Genomic DNA, 17,105 nt, shown 5'->3' on the forward strand with positions numbered 1-17,105 from the left:
TTAGTCGTATGTGCCATTAGCAATTAATGATTATCAGGAAGTATGAAATGTCTATTGGCTGCTTCCTTGAACAGTTGTAGAAGTCTTGACATATTTTGTGTAAAAGCAGAACTGGGCACCTCTGTGTGTGTCTTGGTGCTGACTTGACCCCCACCACTGTGTTGTCTGAGCACTCCACAAACTTATCTTCACAGCCCCTTTATGATGCAGGGAAGCGTTGTCTCCATTTACCGAGGAAGAAAATAAAACACAGAGGGATTAAGGCTCAGATCCGCAAAGGTTTTTAGGCCCAATGATTTCAGTTGAAGTTGGGGTTATAAATACCATTTAGGGTATGGGCCATGTGACTCACCCAATGTCACACAGAGGGGCTATAGAAGAGCCAGGATTAGACCCAAGCTTCCTGAGTTCTATGCCAGTGCATTATCCTTACAAATGTCTTTGCTCCTCTGAGCCTTCCACTAGCACCTAACTGAGAATCCCAAGCACTCATAATACTCTCAGCACCCCTGTGCCATCAGTAAACATTACTCCAGTTTTACAGGTGGGTACACTGAAGGGAAGTGACTTGCCCAAGATAGCAGAGCTTGGAACGAAACTCAGGTCTCCTGACTTCCACACTAAATACTAGACCACAGGGCCTCCTCTTGTGTAGAGGTTGTGTGGTATACTTTCACATGGTAAAAGACAGGTTCTTCTTTGAGTAGACGCAGCCATGTATTCTGCATGGGTGTGCGCACTCTGTGCACCAGAGCCAAAGAACTTTACCCATAGTGGAAGCGATCACACCCTGCAGCCATAGCCCCTACCCTAGCCATATAAGGATGGTGCTTCCCTAACCCCCTGAGTTCCTTCTCACTGCCCATGGCCAAGAGTCGAAGATCTATGTGTTGTCTACACCTCACAATTTCATCTCAGTTCATGAGAACTGTTGCTTGTATATAATAGTAGGAGTTTAGTTAAGTGCTAGTTTAGTTAAGTTTAGGTTTAGTTAAGTGTTAGTTTAATTTTAGCTAGAGTAGTTGGCTGACTTGTTTGATGGCCTCACCAGTTGTTCATTGTGTAGGGGGGTATCCCAACAGCGACTCCCACGTGAGGTACTTGCTGTGTCTTGGGGAGGGACACATTAAAGACAGAGGCTGCAGCACTGAGGCCCTCATCTGATCGGCAGTCGCCTTTGGACCTGGCAGGTGATGCTGCTCTGCATTCAGGCTCTGGTGTTTGCCCCAAGAGGAAAAGGGTTGTTCATCCACCTTTGGTCAGCGAGGAAAAGGTCCCATAAAATGAACCAGGACCAGTCCAGGGCTCAGGGAGACTCCTCCTCCTCCTCTTCTAAGAGAAGTGCTTACCATCACTGGCATGTGGAATGGAACAGTTCTGTCCAGCCGCTCCCTGGCCCAGCACCAAGGGCAGCCAAGGCCCATCCTGTCAACTCTGGTTGTGGTCATGGGCGTCCATTGAGTCCAGTACTGACAAAATCGGCACCACATCAGTAGCATATGAGGGAGCATCAGACCTACTTTGTCTCTCAATCCCGGACTCTTCATGATTCGGGAATTCTCCATTGCTATGGTGTCTACTGGCTCATCCTCTGTTGTGCCCTTGGCGCCTTTTGGTCATGTCACAGAGCCGATGGGGACATCGGCACCATAGCTCACACCACCTGGGCTGCAGACTATGAAGTCGAGGCCAGGCCTGGCACCAAAGACCTCCTCATTGCTGGGGCATCCTTCAGCACCATCAATGTCTTGGAAGCAAATCTCATCATCAAGGTCAGTGCCAGCCTCAGTGCCAACACCTCCCCAGTACAGGGTGGGAATGTCTCTCATTTGGTGCCACTGGTGCCAATGCCTCACTCCTCTTCGGCACTGATCCTGCCTCCTTATTGGACTTCAAACTAAACTGGCTAGTTGTTTGCCCCCATTGGGGCAGGTTTCCCCATTGTCACCATAGAAACTCTGGGATTCTTCATGATCCAGGTCAGGGTCATTCTCCCCCATCCTATGGGGCTCTTCTGTCTGGATGGTGTGGTACAAGAACAGGATCTGTCTCTGATGCAGCAAACCTCCTCCTTGTCCTCCCTGGATGATTCTACCATACTGGAATCTTCCTCTCCTTGGCACCTGAGGACTTTAAGGCCATATCAGGACTTCCTGAGTTATATGGCCACTACTTTGGGTATCCAGGCAGAATTCCTCCTGGAGAATATGGATAAGCTGCTGGATATTTTCCAGCCATCAGCTCCAGGGAGAGTAGCCCACCCAATAGAAGAGGCTCCCCTGGAGCCAGCAAAGGCCCTGTGAAACACCTCAGCTTCATTCCCCTCTATGGTAAAGCATTCAGAGAAACTGTACTTGATTCCCACGCAATGGTTGGAGGGTTTCTATTCCCACCCAGATCCTCACTCCATTGTGGTTACTGCCGCAAACAACAGGGCTCGGCAGAGAAGGTATAAATCTATGCCCAAAGAGGATGGACTTGATGGAGAGAAAAATTTATACATCCTCTACCTTGCAGATGCGCACCATGAGCCAGTAGGTGTTGCTCTCCAAACATGACTTTGTTAATTGGGTGACCATGTCTAAATTCACGGACAAGTTGCCAAAAGCCTCCAGGGAAGAGTTCAAGGGGTTCATTTCACAGGGCCATTTGGTGGCCAAAATGCCATTGCAGGCAGCTCTGGATGAGGCAGGTGCCTCAGCCAGGATTATGGCATGAGCTGAAACCATGAGGAGGGCCTCACAGCTACAGAGCTCAGGCATTGTACCCAACATACCGCAGACCATTGAGGACTTATTGTTTGATGCCTGGGTTTTCATTTCAGAAAAGACCGACAAAAGCCTGCACTCTTTTAAAGACTCCCAAGCAACTTTGTGTGCTTTGAGAGTACGTACTCCTGCTGTGAGGAGACGTCACATAAACAATACCACTCGCAGCATTTTTTTGGACAGTCCTCCCTTCCTGTGCGACAATGGGACTACTCCAGAAAGCACCACAGATCCAAAAGAGGAGGTCCTCTGGTGCTGGTGTTAGCCAGCCACCCCGCACAGCCTGGTGTCTAGCAAGTACCTGTTTTGACTCATGTGGCCAAGGCAGCTATCCAGTGGTAACCTCTCCTTCCCTGTCACCCATGTTTGGGGACAGCTGGCCCATTTTTACAGTGTTTGGGACTTGATTACAACAGACAACAGAGGCCTAAACACCATCAGATTGGGTTATGCCATACAGTTCCTTTCCATCCCTCTGCCCCACCCACTACTCTGTCTCTCTTCAAGCATCCCTCTCAGGAGACACTGCTCCTTGAGCAGTTTCAGTCTCTACTGGCCTTGGGGGTTGTAGAGGAGGTCCCACTGCAGCACTGGGGACAGGGATTGTACTCCATCCATTTCCTGGTTCCCAAGTCCAAGGGAGGGATGAGACCTATCCTTGATGTCCGTGACCTCAATAGATACATCAGATACATGAGATTCCATATGAACACCCTGGCAACTATCCTCCATGCCTTAAATCACAATGGCTGGTTTGTTTTCCTGGACGTTCAGGATGTTTCTTTTCATGAAGCAATTCTCCTGAGACACAGGAGCTTTGTCTGGTTTGTCGTGGCAGACCAGCACTACCAGTACACCGTGCTGCCCTGTAGCCTATCTTCCACCCCAAAAGGCTTTACCAAATAAATGGTCATGGTGACAGCATACCTCAGGAAGAGGGGAATTTGTATCTTCCCATATCTGGACAATTGGTTACTAAAGGGTGAGTCCAGAGCGGATGCCCTCTGTTCACACTACACCTACTCAATTGTCTGGGTCACATCCTAACCAGCAGGAAGTCAACAGTTGTTCCAACTTAAAGAATCAGATTCGTTGGGGCCCTGATAGACTCGATGAATTTGAGACCATATCTGCTGCCTAAGAATTCCATGCCACTTATGTCTGCAGCTGCAGTCTCATCTGTCAGCCACAGTTCAAGTATACAAGAGGGTGCTAGGCTATATGGCTGTATACACACGAGTAGTCTAATATGCCAGGCTCGGCCTTTATCCTCTTCAAATATGATTGAAGTTGGTCTACCATCTGCACCATCATCCGTTGAACAGATTGGTCCGTCTTCTCTGCCAGTCTTAGATTCCTTATGGTAGTGGACAATTCAGGACAACATGTGCCAAGGTTTTCCCTTTGCTTGGTCTCCTCCGACCAGAATCAATGCCGCCTTAATAGGTTGGGGAGTGCATCTGGAGTCACTGAAGTTTCAAGGCCTGTTGTCAGAACAGGAAGCTTCTCTACATATCACTGTCCTGGAGCTTTGTGCCATCTACAATGCTTTGTCAGACCTTCCGAGATCACATCAGAGGCTCAGCAGTTCTCATACTCACCGACAGTATCACCTATGATGTGTGGACTGGCAGAAGAGAAGACACTCCAACATGCTTTGTCAGGAGGCACTGCAGTTCTGGCAGTTTTGCATCATGGAAAACATTACCCCATGGCCAGTCATTTGTCTGGGATCCCCATCACTTGGTGGATCACCTCAGCAGGAATTTCTTCCTGAATCATGAGTGGTCTCTGAAGCCCAGCATCCTGCAGTCCATCTTTGCAGACTGGGGCATCCAGAGTTCTCCGGCTTCAGTGTGCAAGGTGCGCACACCCACGTAGAATGCACCTCTGCATCATAGATCAGTTACAGGTAGGTAACCGTTTGTTTTCTTTTGCAGACAGATGCCGGACCCCGGAAGGCAATAGCTCCCTGACAATGTAATAGTTTTCTGTCTAAATGTTCCCTAATGAAAAGCATCCCACTGTTGGTGCTTTGGTTGTCATAAACAGTCTTGCGCATTACTTTTATAGAATCTGGCTAGGCACTTCTGTTCTCTAGAGAGAGCTAAACAACATCCAGGGACGATTAAGAAATGCCGGTCACGTGCTGATGAACCGTTGGGTACCAACTCCTCTGCTATTTAAGAGGCATTCTTACTCAGGCAGACTTTGAAATGATGTAATGATTTACCAGAAGCCATTATTACTGACATGCCTATTTTCTACTTTATCTTTCCCATCATTGCTAATTGCCAGGATCCCTCTGTGTCAATAGAAACCTTCTTCATCATGGTTCATTCATAGTGTCACAGCATCCCCATAGAAATCTTTACCGTGCTATTGGTTGTGGGCAACTGCATGAAACATGTCATCTGCACAGGGAATGGTCCTTCCAATATGTAGGGCTTTATCCAAGAATGGGCCAGGCTGTGTTCTCCAGCATTAGGGCTAGGGAGGAAATACGCTGTATGGAGTCCCCTCCTTCCTGCATGGAGGGGGTTGAGCAACCTTCCCTATTATCCCAGGCAAGGGGGAGGCAGCGTACTAAGCCAGTGATAACATAGAATCATAGACTATCATGGTTGGAAGGGACCTCAGAAGGTCATCTAGTTCAACTCCCTGCTCAAAGCAGGGCCAATCCCCAGACAGATTTTTACCCCAGTTCCCTAAGTGGCCCTCTCAAGGATTGAACTCACAACCCTGGCTTTAGCAGGCCAATGCTCAAACCACTGAGCTATCCCACCCCCACAAATCCTGCACTGATCACAATGGGAGCTTTACCTGAGTAAAGGCTACAAAACAAGAATTTCCTTGACTTTTCTTTTTTGCTTTTTAAAGTGTAACCCAAGCTAATGCCATGTGACTCTTTGTCCCCATCTAGTGGCATGTATGGCGGTTTTATGAGTCTACTACTGCAGCTGAATTGGTAGACTTGATCTTTTAGCTCAAGCAGTGCAGGCACAGAGTTTTAAATACTGATGTCTAGGTTTGATCTCCCACCCCGCATCCCAGATGATTGAACCCAGAATGTTCTTACCAAAGCAAAATATTTATTATCTTTCCCATTCTGTCCCTCCAAACAGCACCCCCATTCTTGTGTATTCCAATGGAGGTAAAAGGCATAGTCCTCAAAAATTCCCTATTGATAGTTTTCTAAGTGTTGAAAGGTGTATAGCATAAGTAAATGAATTGGCAGGTTTATTGGGCGATTAGCCAGATATTACATATTTTTAAGTTATCTTGTTAAAATAAAATCATATCTTTAAAAAAAATCCCTTGCCTGTATAACTATTAGCATATTAAATAATTAAAACAAAAAAAAAAAGCTTTTATGGCCCAAAGCCAGTGCTAGTGTAAATCACGATAGCTCAATGAGAGTCAATGGTGTTGAGCCAATTTACATCAAGTGGACATCTTGCCCAACAATTCTGATTTTCTTCCCACCAGTTATGCTTTTTGTTTACTTTTTGCACATAGCTCATTCAGAAGGTAAAACTAGAATAGTCCATTTTACTTCCACAATAAGTAAATTTTCCTGCACAGGTTCAGTGTTGTTGTGTTTGAGTGCCCAGCATCCCAAAGGCATATTTAAATGTGCAGCAGTAATAAAAGTTTGGGTACAAGCTGCTTCGTGGTGTCTTTTTAGAATACTTATGAACATGGCCATGACTTTTAAAGAGGAAGTGTCTGGCACGACCAACAGTAGTGCTGGATCCCTCGCTGAGGACTGTATCCGTATTCTCAGCCTCTTCATGCTGTTTGTTTTTCAGCCTTTCATGGGGGACAACTACTGTGATGCCGTCAATAACCGAGCCTTCTGCAACTACGATGGTGGGGACTGCTGCACCTCAACAGTCAAGACCAAAAAGGTAGGTCTGCTTGCCCCTCTCTCACCTAGAGCTCCCCAACGATGCAGGCTCAGGCTTGGACAGTAATTGGTGTCCAGCTGGAGATCCAGGATGTGGAGAGATCTTCAGCTGCACAAACATTTCAAGGGGCAATGAACATTGTCCCACCAAAGGCACTGAATTTCTGCTGGTTCTTTTGAAGGTGCTCTCATTCTTCTTTGATGTGCCTATGTGTTTCCCATCATAGCCGGCCTTAGGCCTATATAGCACATGTTGTTACACAGGGATACTGCTTTACCTCCTTCTGTCTTGTTCTAAACCAGTGGTTCCCTGGCTGCTTTGCAGACAACTGCTGGATCCCCCTCCAGACTGATTGGCGTGTCATCAGTAAAGCAGCCTGACATCAGTTCTGACCCTAACTCTTCTAGGAATTACAGATACACACACAGAAAGGAGGATCTGCTGCATATAGTGTAGATTCCAAGGTTGCTCACTAAGGGACTGACAGAATTTAGCCATACATGTTCATGCTTATGTACTGAATTTTGCACAGCTCTTTAACTCTTCTTTGGGATTTGTGATTGAGAGAGAAAGGCAAAAATCTTGATACTAACAAGGGAGGTAACTTAGATGGAAATATGCTAGGCATGGTGTGTTTCAAGGCCAGTCATACCTGTCTAAGGAAAGGCAGTCTGTTTACTACATCTGGAGGACAAAGGGGATGGCTCTGCAGGGAACACAATCTTTTCTAAGTTGGCCCTCAGTACCAGGGTGTTTTTTCATCTTTCCTTTGGTTCATTCAAACATATCTACCAAATCTGTGCGGTGACCTATCTTTGGTACGTCGGGGAACATTGTAAAGGGGCAGTGAGCAATGACTGGTGATAGGTCAATGTCATCTCTTGGTAGCAGCAGAGAAGGGGCTTGGGTAGTGCTTTAATTTTCCTAATTGTGCCTCTTTTCAGATATTCAATAGAGTTTGTTTTAAAAATGATTTGTGTGAACTGTGCAGTCAAAGGGGCAGCCCTGGCAAGGGAAGTTCTCTCTTTAGTCACAAATCACGTATTGCCTGGGCGGCAGCATGGATAGGAGCAAGGATATCCTGGACAAATGCTTCCCAATTGATATCCCTCAACCCTTAACTGAACGGGCCACCTCTTGGGATGTAAGAGGGTCGTCAGTTTCCAGGGCCTAGTCAGTCATTGGCCTCTCTGCTGGTATAGCCCAACAAATGTGGCAGTAGGTTTAAGAGGAGATACCTCTCCACAAGGAACTGGACTAAGATCTCCAGACTCGTTCCACATAGGATGCTACGGTGGGAGAGAAGAGAGGTTGCAAATTGCTATGCATTGGCCTGGCTCTGTTCCCATTGGCTTCGGTGGGAGTTTTACCATTCTCTTCAATGGAAACAGAGTTGGCCAACATGGAGGGCTTTTGAAAATCCCATCCTCAATATTTCCTAATCATTCACAAGGGCCAACCCCTCAAATGAAGTATTTTCTCCAGATACATGCACTCAGCTTTCAAAGACTTTTAAAACACAACAAGAAGAATCCAGAAACCAAACAAAACACAAGAAAGAAATGAGAAAACCAACCAAGTCCTAGGATCTTCCACTCAAAAGTGAGATGGCCAGTGCCTAGTTTATTAAATTTATGGCATAATAATGTAGCAGCCAGGAACATAGCATGATGTAAAAGTTTCAGAGGAAGAGGGTCGTTTGAGGCCAGCAGTGTCTCTCAGGCAGTTCAAAGGAATGGCCACCAGCTCACAGACACCTGTTTGAATTCCCATGCAGGCACTCAGCCATATGGGGAAGTTAGTTGTTTTCCAGTCTAAGGGCCCTTGGCTGGAGAACAGATTTTAGGCATAGTTATTCAAATACAGCCTCCTCCTTTGAAGTAGAATGTTAAAGGAGAAATTCCAAAGGGAAAAACAATGAAAGGTGAGAGAAAAGAGAGATGCATAAAAATATTCCACATACCAAATCCTTCCAGCGCGATTTGCCACCTACTTAAAAGCCACAGCTTTAAAACACATTTTGGGTGTAAAGGCCAAAAACTGAAGGAGACATGGGGAGGGGCAAACCCAGCTCTTTTAATTCCAGTACCAGATGATGGCACAGTTGTTAGAAAGTGTTCAAGCATTTTGAGGGAGACACCCACCGCTGCTGTCTGGTGTGTCAGGCTCACACACTATGGTCTCACAAGGGCTCTTAAAAGAGGACTAGTAAAATGTTGTGTATTTGCACAGCACCTTTCATCCCCAAAGATCCCAAGACATTTTGCAGTCTCCACTGCAATACAGTCACCTCTCGGTGTTTAACAGTGCACACCACCCGCACGGTTTGTTTTAAAAATGGACTCAAAGAATCATAGCATATCCGGTTGAAGCTGCAGGTGTTAACAGTCATGACAAAGGCGAACTGAGGTCTTTATTGACCACAAATGGTCAAAACTTTGGTTTTATGTCTCTTCCCAAAAAAGTGGTACACCTCTATCTCGATATAACGCTGTCCTCAGGAGCCAAAAACTCTTACCACGTTATAGGTGAAACCGCATTACATCAAACTTGATTTGATCCCCGGAGCGCTGCTTTACCGCGTTATATCTGAATTCGTGTTATATCGGGTGGCGTTATAACGGGGTAGAAGTGTATCTCCAGTTGCAAAGCAACCACATAGAACTGGGCCATACAGAAATAAAAGGTTCCATCAAAAAGTCCCTGGAACATTGACCCCTTTTCTGTTCACTTTCCACAAATGCCCATGCAATCCTGTTATGCTGGTGTGAAAGTTCACAGAAAGATAATTTCAAATTTGCACAAGGATTCACAGAAACAAAGTTTTAAATTGGTGCACACGTATATTAGCACAACGTGGCCTTGTGCGCTCCTCCATTCACGAAATGGAAGCAATGCCACATAACTTACCAGACCAATCGCAACTCAGCTGAAATAATCAATATCAAATACTTGTTGAGAACTGCTCACCATCGGTCCACAGAGTTTAAGATAAATCATGAAAGAACTGCATGGAATACTTCGATATTCAATAATATTGAAGTGAATATTTTTTGAGGCAATTGCGATCTGTCATAGGTATTTAGTAAGCAGGAAAAGGATACATTCATCAGACAAATGATCTGTAGTGCATTCCTGGATCAGCTGCAGTGTCCCACAACACCATGCCCAGGCAAAGATGAGCACCACCTTATGAATCACCAACACCACTTCCTGCAACATCCTTTATGGAACCAGCTGGCAGGCCTGGCAGTTAACAATCAAAGGCTGTGCATCTAAAACTCAGGTTCAGTTTCTAGTCTAGTAGGGACTGGTACACGTACAGAGAGCATGGTCAGCCCCTGAGGGAAAGAGTATGTTGCATTGCTATGGATGACCCCGGAGTGGCTTTGAAGGACTCCATAGGGAATGCCACAGAGCTCCCCTTGGCCAAAGGAAGGTCACCACAATGCATGTCATCGAGGGAGAAAGGGCTTCTGTTGTGGATCCAAAGAGAACAAGGTCCTCCATTAATGACAAAATAAAATCCCATTTCTTTTTAATGTCTGCAACCTCCTGACCTGGCACAGATTGCCAGCTTGCCCTTTGCCCGGCTGCACTATAAAGCTACTTCTTGTTTGCATCCCACAACACACAGAAATAAGGTATTTATAAAACATGTTTCAGAAAAATACAGCACATTGTTAAAGTAAGCAAGCAATTACCCAGGAGTTTACTGGCCATCTCTAGACTGACTGTTGTCTGGAAGGACTTCCTGGTCGGTGTAACATTCCAAGCCGATAGCATTCTGAGATACCAGACAGCAAAAGTTAAGGCCAAATTCTGCCCCTAATTCCATGTGTGCAACTTCTTTGGAATCAGTAGAAAGGGCTGGGTAGAGCCGAGGAAGAAATTAGGCCCCAGGGGCCAACAAAGGAGCAACACAAGTAATTGATAGACATTTCCCACACACCTATCTTGCTGGAGTTATTTGCATCTTTCCGTACAGAACATTAAATCTGTTGGCATCCTTTCAAATGTAAGCCAAATGCGCACAACAGCCCCACCTTCAATAATTTATGATTTAGCCCCAAGAGCAGATTGCCTCAAATCCCAGTATTAGGGCTCCTTTGATTTAGTGTCTGTTCCTTTCCTAGCGCTTCATTTTATAGACTCATATAGAATCATAAGACTGGAAGGGACCTCAAGAGGTCATCTTGTCCAGGCCCCTGCATTCAAGACAGGACTAGGTATTATCTAGACCATCCCTGACAGGTGTTTGTCCAATCTGCTTTTAAAAAATCTCCAATGGTGGAGTTTCGAAAACCTCCCTGGACAATTTATTCCAGAGTTTAACCATCCTGACAGGAAGTTTTTCCTAACGTCCAACCGAAACCTTCCTTGGTGCAATTTAAGCCAATTGCTGCTTGTCCTATCCTCACAGGTTAAAGAGAACAATTTTTCTCCCTCTTCCTTGTAACAACCTTTTATGCACTTGAAAACTGTTATCAGGTCCCCTCTCCTCTTCTCCAGACCAATATTTTCAATCTTCCCTAACAGATCATGTTTTCTAAACCTTTCATCATTTTTGTTGCTCTTCTCTGGAGTTTCTCCAGTTTGCCCACATCTTTCTTGAAATGTGGCGCCCAGAACCAGATACAATACTCCAGTTGAGGTTTAATCAGTGCAGAGTAGAGTGAAAGAATTACTTCTCATGTCTTGCTTACAACACTCCTGTTAATGCAGCCCAGAATTATGGTTGCTTTTTTTGCAACAGTATTACACTCTTGACTCATATTTAGCTTGTGATCCCCTGTGATTCCCAGCTCCCTTTCCACAGTACTCCTTCATCAGCAGTCATTTCCCATTTTATATGTGTGCGATTGATTGTTCTTTCCTAAGTGGAGTCTTTTGTATTTGTCCTTATTGAATTTCATCCTATTTACTTCAGCCCATTTCTCCAGTTTGTCCAGATCATTTTGACTTTTAATCCTGTTCTCCAGAACACTTGTAACCCCTCCCAGCTTGGTATCATCCACAGACCTTATGAGTATACTCTGTATGCCATTATCTAAATCATTGATGAAGATATTGAACAGACTCAGATCCAGAACTGATCCCTGTGGGACCCCACTTAATATGTCCTTCCAGTTTTACTGTGAACCACTCATAACTAGTCTCTGGGGATGGTTTTCCAACCAGTCATGCACCTACCTGACAGTAGCTCCATCTGGGTTGTATTTCCCTAGTTTGTTTATGAGAATGCCATGCAATACATATCAAAAGCCTTACGAAAGCCAAGATAAACCACTTCTACAGCTTCCCACCTATCCACAAGGCTATTACATTGCTTTGACATGATTTGTTCTTGATAAATCCATGCTGACTGTTACTTGTCACCTTATTATCTTCTAGGTGTCTGTAGATTGATTGCTTAATTATTTGCTCCGTTATCTTTCCAGGTACTGAAGTTAAGCTGACTGGTCTGTAAATTCCTGGGTTGTCCTTATTCCCCTTTTTATAGATTGGCGCTAGATTTGCCCTTTTTGAGTCCTCTGGGGACTTATTTCAGAGATCCTCCAAAAGTTCCCTGGGGAACTTTAACAACCCCTTATGGTGTAACTACTCCCCTGTTGTTGGTGGGTGAGGGGTTTCTTCCCCCAGGATTTCATCTGTCCAGTTGTCTTTCTCCTCCACTACTTTCCTCATTTCTTCCCATTTTATGAGTTTTCGCTTGCCAAGCATGGCGAGAAAGAACTTGTGGAGATTGAAACCATTTCTCAATGGGCCCTGCTCACATACTTTATTCTAAACTATAATTACGGACACTCTGGGTTAAAGATTCTGCATCCCAGTCCCTGCAACTTGTTCAAGCAAATCTAACCCTGAAGAACAAGCTCTTTAAATTCCGCAAAACTGGACTGTATTTACAGTGGCACATTCTCCTTTGACTTAAATCCCTGCCACTCCACTTCATTGCAAGGGGATAGCCCCAGTGCAGTTGAAAGGAGAATCTGTCTCATACAGTTTCAGAACTCAGGTTAGACATCAACTACTTTGCCTAATGCCAAGTATACATCATCCTGGCACAAACCTCCATTTAAAAAGCCAAATCTTCAGCCGACTGATGTTCCATTGAAACAGGTGCACACCATGGAGAGAAAAACAGAGTGGCTCAGTGAAAAACAAATGAGGCCTAGTGCTGGATGGAGAACCTGGCATGGTTCATCCAACATTTTGTTTATCCAAAACACATGGAAACTTATCTGACCCTCTTCACTCAAGAAACCAGGACATAAAGCAAAGGGCCTTGAGCAAACATATTGCCTTAATGTGCAGTAGTATCGGCAATGATTTCCATGAGTGTGTCCATCTCCACCAAAAGTGGGATCCAGTGGGTCCCTATCCATCTTCTGTGGCCAAAAATAAAAGTGACAATCTATGAGTACTCTGGAGATGTAAATACCCAAGTCTGATCATCTCTGAATCATGGCACTTTCTTCTTCCTATTCCTGCTTTTCTGCCTGAAGCCAACAGTCCTAACTGGCAGTGCTTAGAACGTGGATATGAGAAAGCTCACCTAGCCAGTGGTCTAGCTGCCACTGAGGAAACTATGGTTATCCAGAAGAGTGGATCTCTCTGACATGCCACCTCCAGTGCCCCTGGCAGGCTGTTCCTGTGCACTGTAATTAGCTAGAGGTTCCATATAGGGTGGGCATGAAGGAACAAAGGATGCAATGAATAGCATTGCTTCCTTAGTTTGGAAATGGTTCAGTGTTTAGTACAGGCTCCAAGTGCACTGTGTCACCCAGGCGTTTGGGTGAACTTGCTTACTTGTTGTGTTTGGTCCTGGTTAGCAAGTGGTTGTGTGACATGTGAGGGCATTGTTGGTCATGGCTGGCTGAGTGGCCGTTTCAGGGCTCAGAGTTGGTTTGCATAACAACAAAGAGATTCTTTTCCAGACAGCAATAAATTAAAAGGAGGGATGGTTGCAGCCCGTATTGTCTATCTGGAGAGCAGATTCTTGGCTGGTATGAGAAAGACTGTAACCCCACAATATACAGCATTCCCTGGAGAGGTGCTAAGTGACGGTGTTTGCTCAGCCACCCAATCTTGCTTCATTAGCAAGTGTTACAGAGACCAAGGAACAGGGTTTTCCTTACTACACACCAGCTATTTGCCTCTGGGTGGTCAGGCTGCTCTGAAATCTTTGGTGCTTATTTAGACTAATGACTTTCATGTTTTCACAAGCAGTAGCACAGGCATTGGAAGCCCAGCTGATTGCTGAGCGTCAGAGCTGCTTGCTTTCACACTCCATGTGGTTTGCCAAACTGGCTCCCTTGCTCCTTTCAACCCCACGACTTGTCAGCATTAGGAACACAGATGAAGAGCAGGGAATTAAAATAAGTTACTGCCCTCCTTGTTACGTCCTCCCCTACTCAAGGGGGATGTCTGCACGGCAACAAGATACCTGCGTCTGGCCCGTTGAGTTCGCAGGGATCGGGCTGCGGGGCTGTTTCATTGTTGTTAGACTTCTGGGCTTGGGCATGAGCCCAGGCTCTAGGACCCTGCGGGCTGGGAGGCTTCCAGATCTCGGGCTCCATCCCAAAACCGGAATTCTGTACTGCAGTGCAACAGCCCCGTAGCCTGAGCCCTGTGAGCTCAAGTCAGCAGGCACGGGCCAGCCATGGGTTTTTCTTTGCTATGTAGACATACCCTCTAGGGCCTGACTCTACTCTCATGCCGGGTCTATGCCAGCGTAATTGCATTCATTTCAGTGGAGTTACTCCTGATTGACACCCCAGGGTGAATGAGAGGCAAATTGGGCCTGTTGACTTCAGTTGGGTAACGCCTGATTTACATCAGTATGAGTGAGAAGAGAGTCAGGCCCATGAACATCAATGAGATAGTTCTGGATGTACACCCATGAGAGAGGCAAGTCGGGCCTTCTAAACCTTACATATCATCCCGTATTGGGCCTCTGAGGAGCTTTAATCTCTCTTTTCCCAGGCCCTGAGGGGGCATTGACCTGGTTTGGGAGTGAACCCTGCATACCAGCCCAAAGAGTTAAAAGTCAATTTTTGCATCATCTCAGAAAACCCCTGGTGACCTAAATGCCAAAAACCAGGGAGAAGAACCATACACGACGTGTTTGTGCGTAAGAGGCCTGTTAAGGAACAAAGCACCCACTTGGTGTGTGAACTCTGAGGGTACAGGGGCAAGTGAGGGGCCACCAAGAATGGCCCACTGCAGCCTGCCATGCTTAACTTGACCCAGCACTTTTATCCGTAGGAGGGGGGATGTACGTGGGTGTTCTTCATACTTCCAGAGTTAGTCACATCAGGGAGATTTTGCAAACATTTCAAATCCTTTCTAACAACACGCTGTTTCCCGACATGTGACGCTCCTCCCTACCCCCCTAGCAGCATTGGGGCCGATTCCACTCTCACTTATGTCAGTGTGAATCAGCCGCAAGTGCACTGAAGCTACAGTGTGAAGCGGGGGTGGGGGAGAGGGTGCGGAGGACTGAGAATCAGGCTATTTGTGTTACTGTTCTCCCGTCCGTCTCGGTACCTGCCTGAGATTTCACCCTGGGAAGGAGGCGAGTAATACCCTCAAACGCATTCCCATCTGTTTCCTCCAGATTGTCCTTTCTCAGCGATTCTCAGTGGGTTATCTGAGCCTGGATAGCATTAGCTGTGTGTCATTCTATAGCTGCCCTGTGAGGAGTACTAGCTGCCTCTGGTCCATTTCCTTGACTGGATCCCAGCCATGTATCAGTGTCCCCTGTCTTTGTGCTATCTCTTCTAGGCAGTGCTTCTTCACAGTCAGAACAGGACATGTCATGTCATGTATGAATGCAGAAATGAAGGGCCTGATCCCAAGCCCACTGAAGTCAACAGAAAGATTCCTATGAACTTCAGTGGGCACTGGATAAAGCTCTTAAAATAGAGATTGCAGAGAAGAGGGTTATATCCCTTCTATAGTCTGTGATGGATGTAAAATTGGCTACACATTATATGGAGTTTTTAGCTCAAAGAAAGAGGGGAAAACAAAACACATCTTCTAGTTGTGAATCACAAATAGATCCTCTCAGCCTTGGTGTCACAGAGCTGACAGAGAATTTAGAGGTTTGAAAGGGTGAAATGTCCTCATACAAGTGGTCTCTCTCTATTTCTATGTCTGTCTGTCCTCTCCCCCTCCAGTGAAGCTGGAAGGCAAGAAATTGAAAACTGGTGAAAGGAAGCAGTTTTTACACATCATATCATTTAACATGTGGAACTCACTGCCACATGATTTTATTGAGACCGAATGCTTGGTAAAATTCAGAAAGGGTTAGAAACATAAGGACTTGTCTACATTTGAAAGATAAATCAGATTAAGGTAGGATGTGAATGTAAAATGCAATAATGATTCTTGAATAGCTGTGTGCATGGATGCTCTAATTCTGGAATAAAGTTTGCTTTGCTTTCCTGTGTCCTCCATGTCTCTTTGTCTGGATTTGCCTTTGATTCTTTTTGTAGAGAGAAAGAGAGAGAGAGAGAGAGAGAGAGAGAGAGTGTGTGTGTCTTAAAGATAGACCCAAGGACCAAAATACAGATTTTTGACCCAAAGTTCCCAGAGTTCTGTGCTAATCTGTCCTGTGCCTTTTGGTTCTGGCCTATCTCTCATATGCCAGTGTGTTTATATGTGGCTATGCGCTCTCATTTCTCTCACCTAACCCCCTTTCCAAGTCCCTTCCTGGGTTGTGGTGTTCTCTGCCTACATCAGTTTGTTTGTGGATACAGTATCTTTGTCTGTTTCCCAACAATCGCTGAGCCAAGACCTGAGTTTTTAACATTCTGTCTTTCTCCTGCTACAGCAGCATTCCTGGGTGTTAGGCATCAACTGTTGCAAGGGGAGACACGAGAGAATGCAGGTCTTGGGAGCTAAATGAAGGAAAACAGATTTGGTTTTAAATGTGTATATAATATTTAGATTCAATGCATATACTTGGACATGTCAGTGCTAGTCATATATGCTGTTAATGACTTGGGATCTTAAAGAGCTATTTAAAAAACAAAGTCGGTTCAGTTTGGAGCGTGTATTTCTGGGCTCAAGCACCTAACCGGACTATGGCCCAGTGAGAAGGAATGGAAGACAGCTTCTTAGCACTGGTGTTTGTTTATATTGCAGTGATACTTAGGAGCCCCGGTCATGGGCCAGGCCCCTATTGCGTCAGGAAATGTACAAACACAGAAGGAAAAGACAGTCTCTGCCCCCAAAGAGCTTAGGGTTGGATTTTTAAATATCTAGGGAAATTAGGCAGCTAGTCACTTTTGGAAATCCTACTTGGTGCCTTTCTGCAGCTTTAGGTGCACAAAGACTTGTGAAAATCTGGCCCTGGAGGTGGGCTTGGAACAAACATATGTTATAATTGTTATTTCTCTGTGCGAATGCAAGCCTT

General features: G+C 45.5%; 1 protein-coding gene across 1 annotated transcript in view; it reads left to right on the forward strand.

Annotated features, from left to right (window-relative positions):
* Positions 1–17,105, forward strand: part of PAPPA (pappalysin 1) — a 217,566-nt gene that overhangs the window by 193,895 nt on the left and 6,566 nt on the right. The window contains exon 21 of the mRNA XM_030535942.1: positions 6,581–6,679. Within this exon, the coding sequence (XP_030391802.1) occupies positions 6,581–6,679 (99 nt within the window). The remainder of the gene's footprint in view (positions 1–6,580; positions 6,680–17,105) is intronic.

The sequence above is a fragment of the Gopherus evgoodei genome, chromosome 16 (genome assembly GCF_007399415.2).
Source record: "Gopherus evgoodei ecotype Sinaloan lineage chromosome 16, rGopEvg1_v1.p, whole genome shotgun sequence".
NCBI classification, from domain to species: Eukaryota; Metazoa; Chordata; order Testudines; family Testudinidae; genus Gopherus; species Gopherus evgoodei.